General features: G+C 42.1%; 1 protein-coding gene across 5 annotated transcripts in view; it reads right to left on the minus strand.

Annotated features, from left to right (window-relative positions):
* Positions 1-14,010, minus strand: part of MRTFA (myocardin related transcription factor A) — a 151,365-nt gene that overhangs the window by 28,054 nt on the left and 109,301 nt on the right. For all 5 annotated transcript variants that reach the window (XR_014784296.1, XM_084809907.1, XM_084809909.1 and 2 more), the window contains 6 exons: positions 7,234-7,289; positions 5,795-5,870; positions 3,605-3,766; positions 2,262-2,437; positions 1,605-1,766; positions 168-421 (listed from right to left, as the gene is read on the minus strand). Coding sequence is in view for 4 of the 5 variants with exons in the window: in XM_084809907.1 (XP_084666033.1) it covers positions 168-421; positions 1,605-1,766; positions 2,262-2,437; positions 3,605-3,766; positions 5,795-5,870; positions 7,234-7,289 (886 nt within the window). In the remaining variant the exon portion in view is untranslated. The remainder of the gene's footprint in view (positions 1-167; positions 422-1,604; positions 1,767-2,261; positions 2,438-3,604; positions 3,767-5,794; positions 5,871-7,233; positions 7,290-14,010) is intronic.

The raw sequence follows: 14,010 nt of genomic DNA on the forward strand, positions 1-14,010 counted from the left end.
ATGGAGAAATACGATATATGAGTGAGGTCTCTGCAAAATGAGAGGCTGGATGATGCTAAAACTCCTTTATTTTGATGGCATTGTAAGATAGTTGGATAACTTCAGCTCTGCTGAAATTGGACTCCTGCGAAGTGGAGAATAAACAAAAAACAAGAAGCAACCCATACTTTGGTGGAGCTGGTAAGATGGTTTGATAGTTGTAGTGCTGTTGCTGTTGCTGATTAAGGATCTGGAGCTGCAAGAAGAGCTGCTGTTGCTGCAGGATTTTGGCATAAGATGAATCCATGGGAGGAGCTCCTTTGTCCTGCTTTTGGTCCGGTGGGATATATTGGTGATATTTCAGCTTCTTGACTTTCGGTTTCGGTTCCTTAGATTTTTTGCTGCGCTGGGACTTCTCACAGGAGGACTTGGTCTGGCTTTGCTATTTGAAGTGAGAAAACAGATGGATAGAGAAAGGGTGGGAGGAGGATAAGAATAAAGAGTGCACATGCTAAGACAGTAACAATTAGCTTTTTCTGGGGTGATCCATATGGCTGGTTCAGTCACATGGACTCTCCCCAATAAATGTACACCTCAGAGAGAGATGCAGCTTACCTTTGCACTAATAAACTCCAAATTCTTCAACAAGAAAATACATGCCAATTATATAACCATACAAAATCCAGTCGGTATGAATGGGTAGCTCTGACATCAATATTTGACTTTTTACAGGGTTTTTTTTTAAATACCACCACTACCACACACAAATTGCCACATATACAGGACATGAAATATTTATGGTCCTTCTACCAATAGCACAGTAGGCTCCAGGATACACAGAATTTATAGAAAAATAAAGGGACTGCTGTAGCAGGGAAAACATCAACCTCTACTGTTTCCAAAACTAGATGCTTATGAGCAAAATGGGGAACCTCTGGTCTGTGAGCCAAATGGGCCTGACTCCTGAGTAGACATCCCTGGAATTTAGCTGTGGCTTGTGGTTTTGGTGAGAAAATGTCTAAATTGGCAAGAATTACATCTGTTCACACCCACTTTGCTATGGCTCTGCCCCCTGTGCCCTTGGCCCTGCCCACTGCTGGAATGTGGCCCCCAAGTCCCTTGTCAAACTGGAATTTGGCCCCTGGGCTGCAAGAGGTTTAGTATCCCTGCTTAAGAGGTATATGCTTAATAGCAAGGGTGGGCAACCTGTGGCCTTCCAGATGTTTTGGCCTATAACTCCCATGATCCCTCACCATTGGCTATGCTTACTAGGGCTGATGGGAGTTGCAGATGAAAACATCTGGATGGCCACAGGTTGCCCACCCCTGCTTAGGAGGAAGAATCTTACACAAAAGCTCTAATATCAGCTATCCAGCTGCATGATACTAGGTCTAATGGCAGTGAAGAGGATACTCACATTCCCAGGCTTAATCCCCATCCTAACTAGTTGCTATTTAAATGAAGGCAATGCTCAAGGAGAGATACAGTAGATCTTGAAGGGAATTATGAAAGCTATTGGTGATCAAGACTAGGCTACTCAATATTTCCCACCCAGTCTTAAAATTTACCCATAACAAAGTAGATTCCTTTACTAATATCCATTGTAACCCCACTATAAAGAGTACCTTTATAAGAGTTGGAAGTGGTTTGGCAACAGGAGTAGTAATTCCATTGGTGAGACTGGGAGGCACTGGAGGTGGTGGCAGTGGCGGCAGGGCGGTTGGAGTCTGCTCAGACAGAAAAGGTATCTCGCTGGAGTCTGCACTGATTCTCAACTGACACACAACCTGCAAAAGTAAGAATGAGATGCACATGCCCATTCATATATCTCTAACTCCTACTCTTCCCTTTTCAGCCAGATAGAAGAAACTTTATGAACAGTGAGCACACAGGACCTTCTATAGAGATCCTAAAACATCAAAGAGAGAAAAGACAGACAAGAGACATCTTTACATATGTGTTCCTTCCTTTTGTTTCTCAATTCCAGCCACATACAGAGAACCATAGTACTGTGAGCAAACCAAATTCCAAGTATCAACCCTACCATAGAACAAGACCAGGACTGACTATCTCCCACAAATAATTGTCAATATAAGGTTCTCATTCATTTACTAGCATTATTTCGAGTTTCAGGTATCAAGTGTTTGCTGCTACTCACCACAAATTCCCTTAGAATTCACACTTTGCAGAAAGCTTCTTTCCCTCGAAGAAAATGGCACCTATGTTGCCTGAGCGCAGTTAGATCATAGAGTTCAACAAGAGCCAACATTTCACATTCTCACCTGGGCAGGGGATGCCACAGTGGGGGTGGGAAGTGACTCGCCAACCCGAGCTTCCATGGGGGATGGCACTGAACCCTGGGATTCATGGCTGGCAGGCTGTTCTGGAGACAGGGCATCACTGCTGTCCTCATCAAAGGAGGAATTATCTGCTACCTTTGGGTAGTTCACTTGACCTACTGAAAACAAATGGAAGTTCATCCACTGAACAAGAGATGGTATGGGTCAATGATAACTACCAGGAGATACTTCTGGACCAGTCTGAAGTCACACACAAAATTTGAGATGGTGAAAAGGAGAAAAGCTTTAGATGTCTCCTTTGCAAAATACTTTTATTTATCACCACCAGCAACTGACAAGGAACAATTAAGAAGAACTAATAGGAACATCCTTCCTCTGCAAGGGAAGCTACAGCAAGCCTTGTGTTGTATTCAGTCTGAATACAGACTGTTCCTGACTGAACAGGGGGAAAAAAGCACTGGAGATATACCAGTTTTTAAAAGTAAGGCATCTCAAGAGCTGATAGATGTCAATGTAATTTGTGTAAAAGTAATTATTTCCTTAGAACCCAGAATAGAATACAGCCTTACAGGTTTAAAGAAAAGACTTCTTCAGAACTACCAATACGGTGGCAGCTGTCCTAAACATTCCTCATGTTTGCTATCACAACTCAAAAGGAAGCAATAACTCTTTACATAAACTGTAAGGCCTGACTGCTAATATTACTTGTGGCTTCCAATCTATATCCTTCCCAAAAATATTCCCAAATTCCCAAAGAATTTGAAACCAGCATCTGGAGTTTCTTTATGTCAGGCTCACATGTGCCACCCCCAGCACCTCCTCACCCACCCCCAAGAAGATTTACGTTGTCTCATTGCTATTTCTCAGCCTTCCTTCCTGGTCAGGGGATGACACTTGCACACCACACATCTGCTCACATTGGTTTTTAACAGGGTCCCTCTGCTTTTATTCTTGTCCCTCTTCAGCTCACTTCCATTTATTATCACCCCCCACAATTAATGCAGGATCCCTCAGATAGTAAGAAAGAAAGCTGGTAGAAAGAGATGGGTTTTTAGAGAAGAAAGCAGCCTACACAAACTAAGGGAAGAGAACCATCCTACACGAGCCCTTCAGCCTCAGAGATCAATTAGGTTCCTGGTAATCCACTGCGCCTTGCTACAAGCCTGTCTAGCAAAGAGAGTTGTGCACCTTAGAATTTTAACTGAAGCAGCTATATAGGATGAAAAATTAAACATTATTTTCCATAATCCAAGGAAAATGATGCATAATGGGAGTTGCTAGCAACCATCACATGCATGCAGACCTCCATTTGCCACCAGCCCTACCAATGATGGCTTCCTTCAGGCTAGATTCCACCGGCAGAATGTTCTTCTCTACCAGCTCCATGGGACCTGGCCGCTGGGCAATCTTCTCATTGAGATCATCAGCAAGTCTGGCGCGCTTCAACTTCAGCTGTTTGGCCTGAAGGGAAGGTTCAGCGGAGGTCTCTGTTCACAGTAAACAGCAAAAGTATGATCACTTCTCAGTTCCATAACCTGTATACAAAACTGGGAAGTTTACGTTCCCCTGATAAATGAATGCCTTCCACCAGAACAGCAGCCCTACTTGTTAGCAACCCATACAACTGAAGTAGTTTTTGGTCTGCCTTTTAGGTGCAACCATCTTGAGAATCAAAATTTCATGAAAGAAAGAGAAAGAGGGAAAGAAAGTTGTTCAGAGAAAATTCTCTAATTTCCCTCAGAGGAATCTCATTAGGCCTGTAAAAAAGAACCTCACATTTAATATGAATCACAAATGTCTCACGAACATCCCTGATGGATCAGATCAAAGCCCTATATAATCCAGCACAGCACTCTCCCAGTCATGTTCCTCAGCAACTGGTACTGAGAGGCATACTGTCTCTAATACTGGAGATGATATATAGCCATCATGTCTAGTAGCTATTGATAGCCTTATCCCCCATGAATCTGTCTAATCCCCTTTTAAAGCCATCCAAACTGGCGGCCATCAGTCCTAACCAGCATAGCCGATGGTAAGGGATTATGGGAGTTACCGTCCAACAACATCTGGCGAGCCACACATTTCCAGTCCCTGGTTTACATCCTTCTGTTGCAAGTACTGACCATTTATTCCTACTGTCTGCTTTTTGCTCTTTAACCAGTTACCGATCCATAAGAGTTCCTCTGTCTCCTCTTATCCCATAATTGCTAACTGCTCAAGAGTCTTTGGTGGGGGCCCCTGTCAAAAGCCCTTTGACATTCCATGTAAACAATGTTTACCAGATCACCCCATCCACATGCTTGTTGACAGACTCAAAGAATTCTGAAAGATTAGTGACATAGTCTCAGCTTTCCTGAAGCCATGTTTATTTGTCTTCAGTAAGACTTGTCCTTCTTGGTAAATATGCTTGATAACGCTAACTTTACCTTTAATAACACTTTCTACCAATTTACCTGGAACAGACATTAAGCTAACCAAATTGTAATTTCCTGGAACCCTCTTGGATCCCATTTTACAAATTAGTGTTACATTGGCCACTTTCCGAGTCCCCCTTGGTACAGACACTGATCTTAGAGACATATATATTTTTGATAGAAAATCAGCAATTTCACATATGAGTTTTTTAAAAACTCTTGGATAGATACCATCTGGACTCATTGATTTGTTTATTTTCAATTTGTCAATAAAGTCTAGAATGTTATCTCTTGCCACCACTATTTGCCTCAGTTCTCAAATCCCTTCCTGAAAATGTCAGTTCAGGCATGAGTATCTGCTCTACATCTTCTGCAGTGAAGACAGAGTTAATTCAATTATTCATCTTTTCTGCAATCTCTTTATCCTCCTTTTTCCTTACGGTTTTTGTTTTCATATAAACAGTAAAAAAAAACTATTACAACCAAATGAAAAATACATTATAAACGCATCCTTATCCTCCTTTAACTCCCTTATCATCCAATGGTTCAACCACCAACCTGCTCCTGATGTATTTTAAAAGAAAATGGTTGATGGTCTTCATGTTATTAGTGGCATGATCCCCAAAATCCTTTTTTTGCATCCCTTACTGTCTACATGCATTTATTTTGTGAATATATGTGTACCTTTTTGTTGTCCTTGTTTGGGCCAGACTTCCCCAAGAAGTTTTCTTTTCTCTAATAGTTTCCCTGACACTGCTCATTAACCATACTTGTGACCTCTTAGACTTGGTGGTACCTCCCCTAAACTATGGTATACATTCTAGCTGACCTTTTATTATTGTAGTTTTGTATAAACCCAGTCCTCAAGTGTACTAGACAAATTTGACCATCTTGTCTTTCCTTTTCACCTCCCTTTTTACCAATCCCCTCATTTGTTTTTTAGAAGTTTCCTCTTTTGAAAGCAAATGTGACTGTGTTAAACTTTGGCAACTTTCACATGATGTCAATAATGTGTAAACAAAATAACTAAACAAGCTGCAGCTTTCAAGATCTTTTGAATATTGAATAAATTGCTCACTCCTCTACTAAGAGGACCCTTACCTTCCAAAATGTGCATCCTCACCAACTCTGATCTCTCTGGCCGGGACCGGATCTTCCGCTTTAAGTAGTCCTCTGTCTGTAAAACAAACAGAAAATGATATGCTGAACCCTAAGTAAAGTGACAGGACTGAACAAGCAACATACGGGATTTCTGTTTAAAAAAGTGTCTTGGATTCTTAAGTATGTGGTAACAACATTTCCTCAGACACTTGACAGGCTGCAGCATCTCCCCTATGAGGGAAGGTTACAACAGCTGGGATTGTTTAGCTTGCAGAAAAGGTGAGTAAGGGGGAGACATGATAGAAGTGTACAAAACTATGCACGGTGTGGTGAAAGTGGACAGGGAGAGATTTTTCCCCTGTTTCATAATACTACAACCTTGAATCATCCCATGAAGCTGATTGGTGGGAGATTGCATACAGTTAAATTATGGAATTCACTACCACAAGACATAGTGATGGCCGCCAATTTGGATGGCTTTAAAAGGGGGTTAGACAAATTCATGGAGAAGGCTATCAAGGGCTACTAGTCCTGATGGCTATATGCTGCTTGCAGTATCAGAGGCAGTATGCCTATGTACACCAGTTGCTGGGCAACCTGGAGAGGAAGGTGCTATTGTACTGAAGTCCTGTTTGTGGGTTTCCCCTGGGCAGCTGGTTGGCCACTGCGTGAACAAAATGCTGGACTATATGGACCCTTGGTCAGATCCAGCATGGCTCTTCTTATGGTCTTAGCCCCACTACTAGAGAATACAGCAGCCAAAGGACCATCTCACCTGCTATCTAAGCAGGCTGATTCCACAATATTTAACCAGGAACTGAGAAGCTTGAGGGGAATAGGTCACAAAATATAATGCACCAAGTGATTTTTGAAATATTTACACAGTGCTATGTTACATTCCTATTCTCAGACATCTATCTATTGACAGGGAATCTTAGGGAAAGTCAATCATATCTTTGAACATCTGTCTCCAACTGATTTTATTCTATAACAAATCTGGACTGTTTCACTCAGGCTCTAATTTCACTAACTTCAAATTCACTTTAGCTTTAAAACAAGACAACCCAGCAGCCACTGGCTTCAACCCAGCCACTTCTCATCCAGCTCACCAGAGGCCATTTCAGGAAGGCAGTAAAACCCCCAAGAACTGAAAGTTTTCCACTTAGTTTCTGTGTTTTCAGCCCTTCAGTAAGTGAAGTAGCAGTAGGCAAGGGGGGCAATCAAGCAAACTGCTGGATATCTGAAGGGTAAGAACTCTCTCTGTCGTGGGTTTGGGGTCTCAGGCACTAATTCCCTTAATGACATTACCATTGACATTGCATCATAGGTGGTGTGTAGAATGGAAACAACAAAGATAAAATAAGTGTTTGGAGGAATTTCTGACTGGATTTGAAACAGCACAGACATAATCATTCTTTAAAAGCTAACTGGTAGCTTACCCTGGCCCGTTCCAAACTCCTTCTCTGTTCATGAAATGCAGCTGGACTTTTCAGAGCTGTTGGAAAGAATGAGTGAATTACAAGAGTTGGTTCCTCACATTTCTAAATATGACCATGCAAATTAAGAGTCACTGAAGTCAAGGTACAAGATGTGTTAAGCCAACTCCTTCCTGCACATGCTCAGCATATGGACCAGATCTTCCACTGATTTAATCCACATCCTGGTACTTTATCAGCCTAAACCCACTGAGAATGTAGCCCATTTTCATAGATTACTAAAGGAACTCTATGTTTACATACATGGGCCATTATCTAAATAAATGCTACCATCCTCTGCCAGAGCACATGGAAAAGACAGAATCTGATGAGGGGGTAATAAAACACGTCAGCAAGGAAGTCTTAGTGTACCTTAACATTTCAGCACCAGAAACTGAACAGCATACAAAATACAAAAACTCTAGTAAGATATGTCTGCACTGACATTATATACAACCACATGTTTTGGGATTTGATATTTACAGCAGACATCCAGACAGGACTAAGGAAAATAGGCTGAGAACGTTTGTCTCATCTAAGGAATAGCTTAAACAGTAAACACCTTCTCTCTTTTCCCTGCACCACTTCCACTCATCAACTTCTGCCTAGCACTGTAGAAGCCTTGGAAGAATCCTTTGGCAGGGTTTTCCCTGCCAGATTCCACTAAATTCACATTGGTGGGGACTAACACGACAGCTGTCTGCCAATAAATTGTTTCATAGCACACCCTGGTAAAGTTTTGTATGCAAGAGTGCATTTATCTTTCTGGCGAGAAGGGGAAGGAAGAGAGACACTAACATAGCCAATATTAATTAATTAAATTTTTTAATCGCCCATCTGACCGGCCTACTCTGGGCAATGCACAATAATACAACAGTTTAAAACAATAAAATTCCACATTAAGACATTGTATTTCTAAAAATACCCTAACCCACTTCAAAAACCTGCCTCAATAACCAAGTTTTCAGTGCGTGGCGGAAGCTCATTAAAGAGGGGGCATGGCAGAGTTCCCTAGGGAGGGAGTTCCACAGAGTGGGGGCCACCCAGAGAACTGACCTCCCCCCACTTCCATGCTGCCTCCGAGGCAGCGCGGAACAGCCCCATCCTCTGTGCTCGCAAGAAGAGTGCGGAGCAGCCAAAAAGGGGCGTGGCTGGGGTGTTCTGGGGCGGGAAGGCAGAACTGCCTGTACGACACATCCTATGTGTTGTACAGCAGCCTCCTTCCCTGCTCCGTGCTCCTGCAGCTAGAGAGCCTAGCCAAAAATGCAGGGCAGGATGGAGCGTGGAAGGAACGATCCCCTCAGTGCTTCTCCTGCCCTGCTTTGGATAGGCAGCTGCCTATCTGAATAGGATTGAACCCTAAGAGATTTCCAAACAGATTTGCGATTGCTTTGGGTGCTGCATAAGGCTAGGTGGCTGGGATGAGCCCCTGAAATAAATATCCTAGTGGAGTCTTTATGGTGCCTCCACTATGGCTGTTTACAGACAGTGGGCTCCCAAGCACTAGCATCCAGAAGGCATTGTGCATCTATTCCATTTTTTCTTCCTTAATGGATTTTCTGCATTAAGAAAAATATGGAAGAAGTAGTGCGAAAACATGGGAGGTGTATAAGTAGAAGATGACATCATCTGGACCCCCATAAATTTCCATGAATAAGGCAGAGCGATGGCATCATAAAAGCCACGTCTGGAAGCATCCTATGTATCCGTATTCTCCTCAGAGAAGAAGAAGAAAGATTTGGTGTGGAGGTGGTAACCTTTCCTATGCAGACTAGTTATCTATGTGCAGTATTTTGCCAAGAACAGAGGAGCCAACCATACCTGCACAACTCATAGCACAGCAGGTGTAGGGAAGAGCTTTAATTATATTTCTCTTAAGCAAAGAGACCCCAACAATGCAGCCTGCTTAGTATTCAAAGCAATAAAAGAGAATAACTAACTGGTTATTCTCTTTTACAGAATACCCCAAGGGAAATTCTTCCATATTCTCATAGGATTTTTGTGTGTGTGGAAAAACACTCTGGCTTGTTCTCCCCAATGTTGGCATTAAGACAAAGAAAATAATTTCATACTTGACCTCTGAAAATGCCAAAAGGGAACAAGTCTCTCTCTACTTCCCCCACAACAGTCTCTTGGAAGGAACTGATATCTGAAAAGGATCACTAGTGCAGTATGTATTATCAGACTCCATCCAAACTAACCAAATAGTGTACATTTTTCTTGGCTGCATAAAAAGTACATAACAAATGACCCAGAACTGTCAAACAACTCTACCATGTAACTTATCAGACCAAAAGACCTTTTTCCAGCATGGCCTTAAGATGTTGTCTAGCTGCAAGTAGCCAAGTTTATGAACTGCAATAACCCATGCTCGGTGACTCTAGAGAAATGTCCTGTCTTTTTCAGCTTATGTCTAACAAAAGCTTCTAACCCTCATCAAGATTGTGAAAAAGAACATGAAAACATATTAGATGTTGTTGCTAAAAAATGTAGACCAGTATCTAGATACAGATTTCAGTAGTCTAGGTGGCCCTTCATAGGGCCACTCGCCATGTTTTCAATGCTTAAGCCATCACTCCTACAGACTTATTCCATCCAAATCTGACTCCATGCCTTGCTTGCCAGCATTGGAGGGAGGGAGGGAGGGAAGATATACAGAAAATATTAGGAAGAATGTGCGCAAAAGCCTGCATAAAAATAAGAACAAAATCACGCAACACTGCATATTAGGTAGAATACACATATTAAATGTGTGTTATGTACCTAATTTAATCTCGCTGTCAAGAAGTAAGCAAGCAGGAAAGCAGTTGCCCAAACCCTCAGGATCTATATGGTACAAAGCACATAAAGGGGAGAAGGGCAGAATGACCTCTGCAAAAACCCCTAGCTCATGCTCTGTCTACGCCTTTTTCCCAGCAGAATTACTGTGATTTTGGCAGAAGCAGCCATTTCCACCAGCGGCAGGTAAGGGGTCTGCACTCTGCAGTGATCTGGGGTAGCCAATGCAGTCCCCCAACCCCCAGAGGTTGCCCACCCCTGCCCTGGATTCTTTTTTTCAGACTGTACATAGGCAGTCTTAGATGAAGCAACTCACAGACATCAGGAATCCCACCCCAACATTCATGCATCAACAAGATGACAGACAAAGGTAGCCGTATCCAAGAATGGACCATAGATCTTGCCTATATTCTGAAGACTTCCAATAACCTCAACAGAAATTCATTAAGGAGTTGGTAAGGAAATACAGTCTGATAGACTTGTTGTTCAAGTAGCATAAGTAGAAAGCCTGCTAAACAACATTTATTCTAAATATAAAAGGTATAAAATAAAAAATAATATATTGATTCTAAAATTTCAACCACATGTCTCAAAGAATTATCCAAAGTCACTAACAACGTACAAAATATTTAAAAATAAACTCAGAGTAGTTAATAAAATGAATTATATTATCACACTGAACATTAAGATAATAATAAAACACCAGTGTAGTGTAGTGGTTAGAGTGTTGGACAGGGACTCAGGAGATCCAGGTTCTAGTCCCCACTCGGCCATGAAGCTCTCTCGGTGACTTTGAGCCACTCACTGACTCTCAGACTAATCTACCTCACAGGGTTGTTGTGAGGATAAAATGTAGAGGAGGATCACCATGTACGATAGGGGAGCTTCTTCCAAGAGTAAGTTGAATAGTACTGGCCCCACCACTAAAGTGGCCCTCCTTGATCAATGTGGCCCTCTCCTTGATCTTACAAACTGAGAAGGTACTTGGAACAGGGACTTCTCTGAATATTTTAGTAGTACCCTCAGAATCTCCAAAGTAATGTCATATGGCCTGGGCCATGGCTTTGTAGGGGGGAAAGCCCAGCATTTTTAACTGCACCTCGTGTGGTTTAGAAACAGTACTCAATCCAGGCCCTCTCTGCAGAGAAGCTGAATCTTTTACCACTGGACTTTAGTAAAGAATATGCTGGGAAGATATCCATACCTAATCTGCTCTTTTAAGGTAATAAATCTGAACATATTTCATTTTCCAAATAAGATCACAACAAAGCCATCAAGCAAGTAGCAAGGAGCAAGGAGAACTTTTACTGATTATATGTGATTTCTCATCAAGAAAGTGCTCCTTCTAGTCACGATTGTTCCTTTTTCTTAAAGAGTCCAGAGGTGTGACTGGAAACTACTTGACAGTAGACCTAAGTGCTGTTCCAGGTAAAGAAAATGAACAACAAAAATAATTAAGACAAACTATATTTTTAAGGAAGATCAAAGCTTTTATAGAATTTAATGTATTAAAGTCACCTAATAATATTGCTACTCTTGTAGGTAAGGATAACCCAGATGAAACCCTACACATGTTTTTTTCTTGACAAATTTATTTATGTATTTGTTTGTTTCTATACCGCTCAATAGCCAAAGCTCTCTGGGCGGTTCACAAAACTAAAACCACAAAGTGCAGCATAAAACAATATAAAATATGAAAGCTTAAACCCACAAAATAATAGTACAACCAGAATAAAACCTAGCAGCAATGCAGAGATTTAAAATACAGTTTTAGAACACCAGAGCTAAAAGATTAAGAAGCTAAAATGCTAAAATACTGGGAGAATAAAAAGGTCTTCACCTGGTACCAGAAGGAGTACAACGTAGGTGCCAGGCAAACCTCTCTAGGGAGCTCATTCCACAGCCAGGGTGCCACAATAGAAAAGGCCCTCTTCTTGGTAGCCACCCACCTCACTTCCTTTGGTGGGGTCTCTCGAAGAAGGACCCCTAAGGACGATCTTAGGTTCTGGGCAGGCACATATGGGAGGAGGCGATCCTTCAGATAACCTGGCCCCAAGCTGTTTAGGGCTTTGAATGTTAATACCAGCACTTTGGATCAGGCCCGGAAATGGACTGGCAGCCAGTGCAGCTGGAAAAGTACTGACGTAATGTAATCTCATTGGCCAGTCCCTGTTAACCATCTTGCTGCCCTCTACTACCTGAAGTTTCCGGACCATTTTCAAAGGCAGCCCCACGTATAACACATTGTAGTAATCCCAATGAGAGGTTATCAGAGGATGGATAACTGCAGCTAGGCTATTTCTGTCCAGATAAGGGCGTAGTTGGTATATCAGCCTAAGCTGATAAAAAGTGTTCTATGCCACTGAGTTCACTTGTGCCTCAAGTGAAGTTCTGGGTCCAAGAGCACCCCCAAACTATGAACCTGATCCTTTAGGGGGAGTGCAATCCCCTCCAGAACAGGTCGAACGACACCTAGCTGGACCGATCAACTACCCACTAACAGTACCTCCATCTTGTCTGGATTGAGTTTCAGTTTATTGGCCCTCATCCAGTCCATTACCATGCCCAGGCACTGATTCAGAACAGTCACTGCCTCATCTGGATTTGATGAAAAAGAGAGGCAGGGCTGGGTGTCATCCGCATATTGATGGCACCTCAGCCCACACCTCCAGATAACCTTCCCAGTGGTTTCATGTAGATGTTGAACAGCATAGGGGATAAAACAGAGCCCTGTGGAACCCCATGGCATAACTGCCGAAGCACAGAACAATAATCCCCCTGCACCACCTTCTGGAATCGGCCATCCAAGTAGGAGCGGAACCACTGCCGTGCAGTGCCTCCAACTCCCAACCCAGACAACGTGTCCAGAAGGATTCTATGGTCAATGGTATCGAAAGCCGCTGAGAGGTCCAGGAAAATCAACAGGGTCACACTCCCCCTGCCCCTCTCCTGGCAAAGGTCATCCTACAGGGCGACCATGGCAGTTTCCGTTCCAAAACCAGGCCTGAAGCCCAACTGAAATGGAACTGTCTGTTTGTGTGTTGTTGTTATTTCATGTAAATGGATTTTAATCTCTGTATACTGTATTTTTAATGTTTTTAATCTTTGTAAACCGCCTAGAGAGCTTTGGCTATTGGGTGGTATAGAAATGTAAACAACAACAACAACTAGATAATCCATTTTATTCAAGAGTGCCTGGAGACATTAACCAAAGACATTTAGTAGACATTCATGAGACAGTGAGGATTAATGGAAGGTGACAGGCTGGTGGGCATCTCAAGCTTCTGTTCTAGTATCTGCGTAATTTAATATATTCATAAACGAATTACCTAGGAAGAAGAGCTAATGATATAATGACATTCAGGCAAGACAGATTAGATTTGTGGAACTTCAATTCATTACTAGCTATCAACCATCTTGGACAAGGGATGCATCTGCATTGTGAAGGTGTTCTAAATCTTTTGATTGCAAAATGGTAAAAATGAATTTTAAAAATTAAACTGACATTCTTAACTGTATATTTGAATGTTAGCTATAAATGTATTCCCACTTTAGAAGTGTCTACATTATGGTCTCATACAATCATCCAAATACTAAAGGCCAGAAACATTGACTCTGTGAGGATCCTCTAGTAGCAAAACTAGATCTTAAACTAAACTAAATTAAACCCTTTAAACTGTTAAAGCAGCGTTCCCCAACTTGGGACCCTCCATATCTGTTGGACTATGACTCCCATCATTCCCAACCAACAGGACTATGTGGCTTTTATAGTTATAGAGTTATAGTCCAATCCATCCAGAAGGCTCCATTTTGGGAAAAGTTAAATTAGGGGTTCTTCACACCTTAAAGAGTGTTTTTCAGGTACTTAATTGGGATTAGGGGAAGTACTTCCTCCGAGCTAATTAGCCACTTTCCTAAAGCCTGTGTAATCAACAAAGGGGCAGACCACTTGCAGTTTTAATT

Source organism: Heloderma suspectum, chromosome 7 (assembly GCF_057233095.1).
Source record: "Heloderma suspectum isolate Gila_16-S chromosome 7, 16-S_ref, whole genome shotgun sequence".
NCBI lineage: Eukaryota > Metazoa > Chordata > Lepidosauria > Squamata > Helodermatidae > Heloderma > Heloderma suspectum.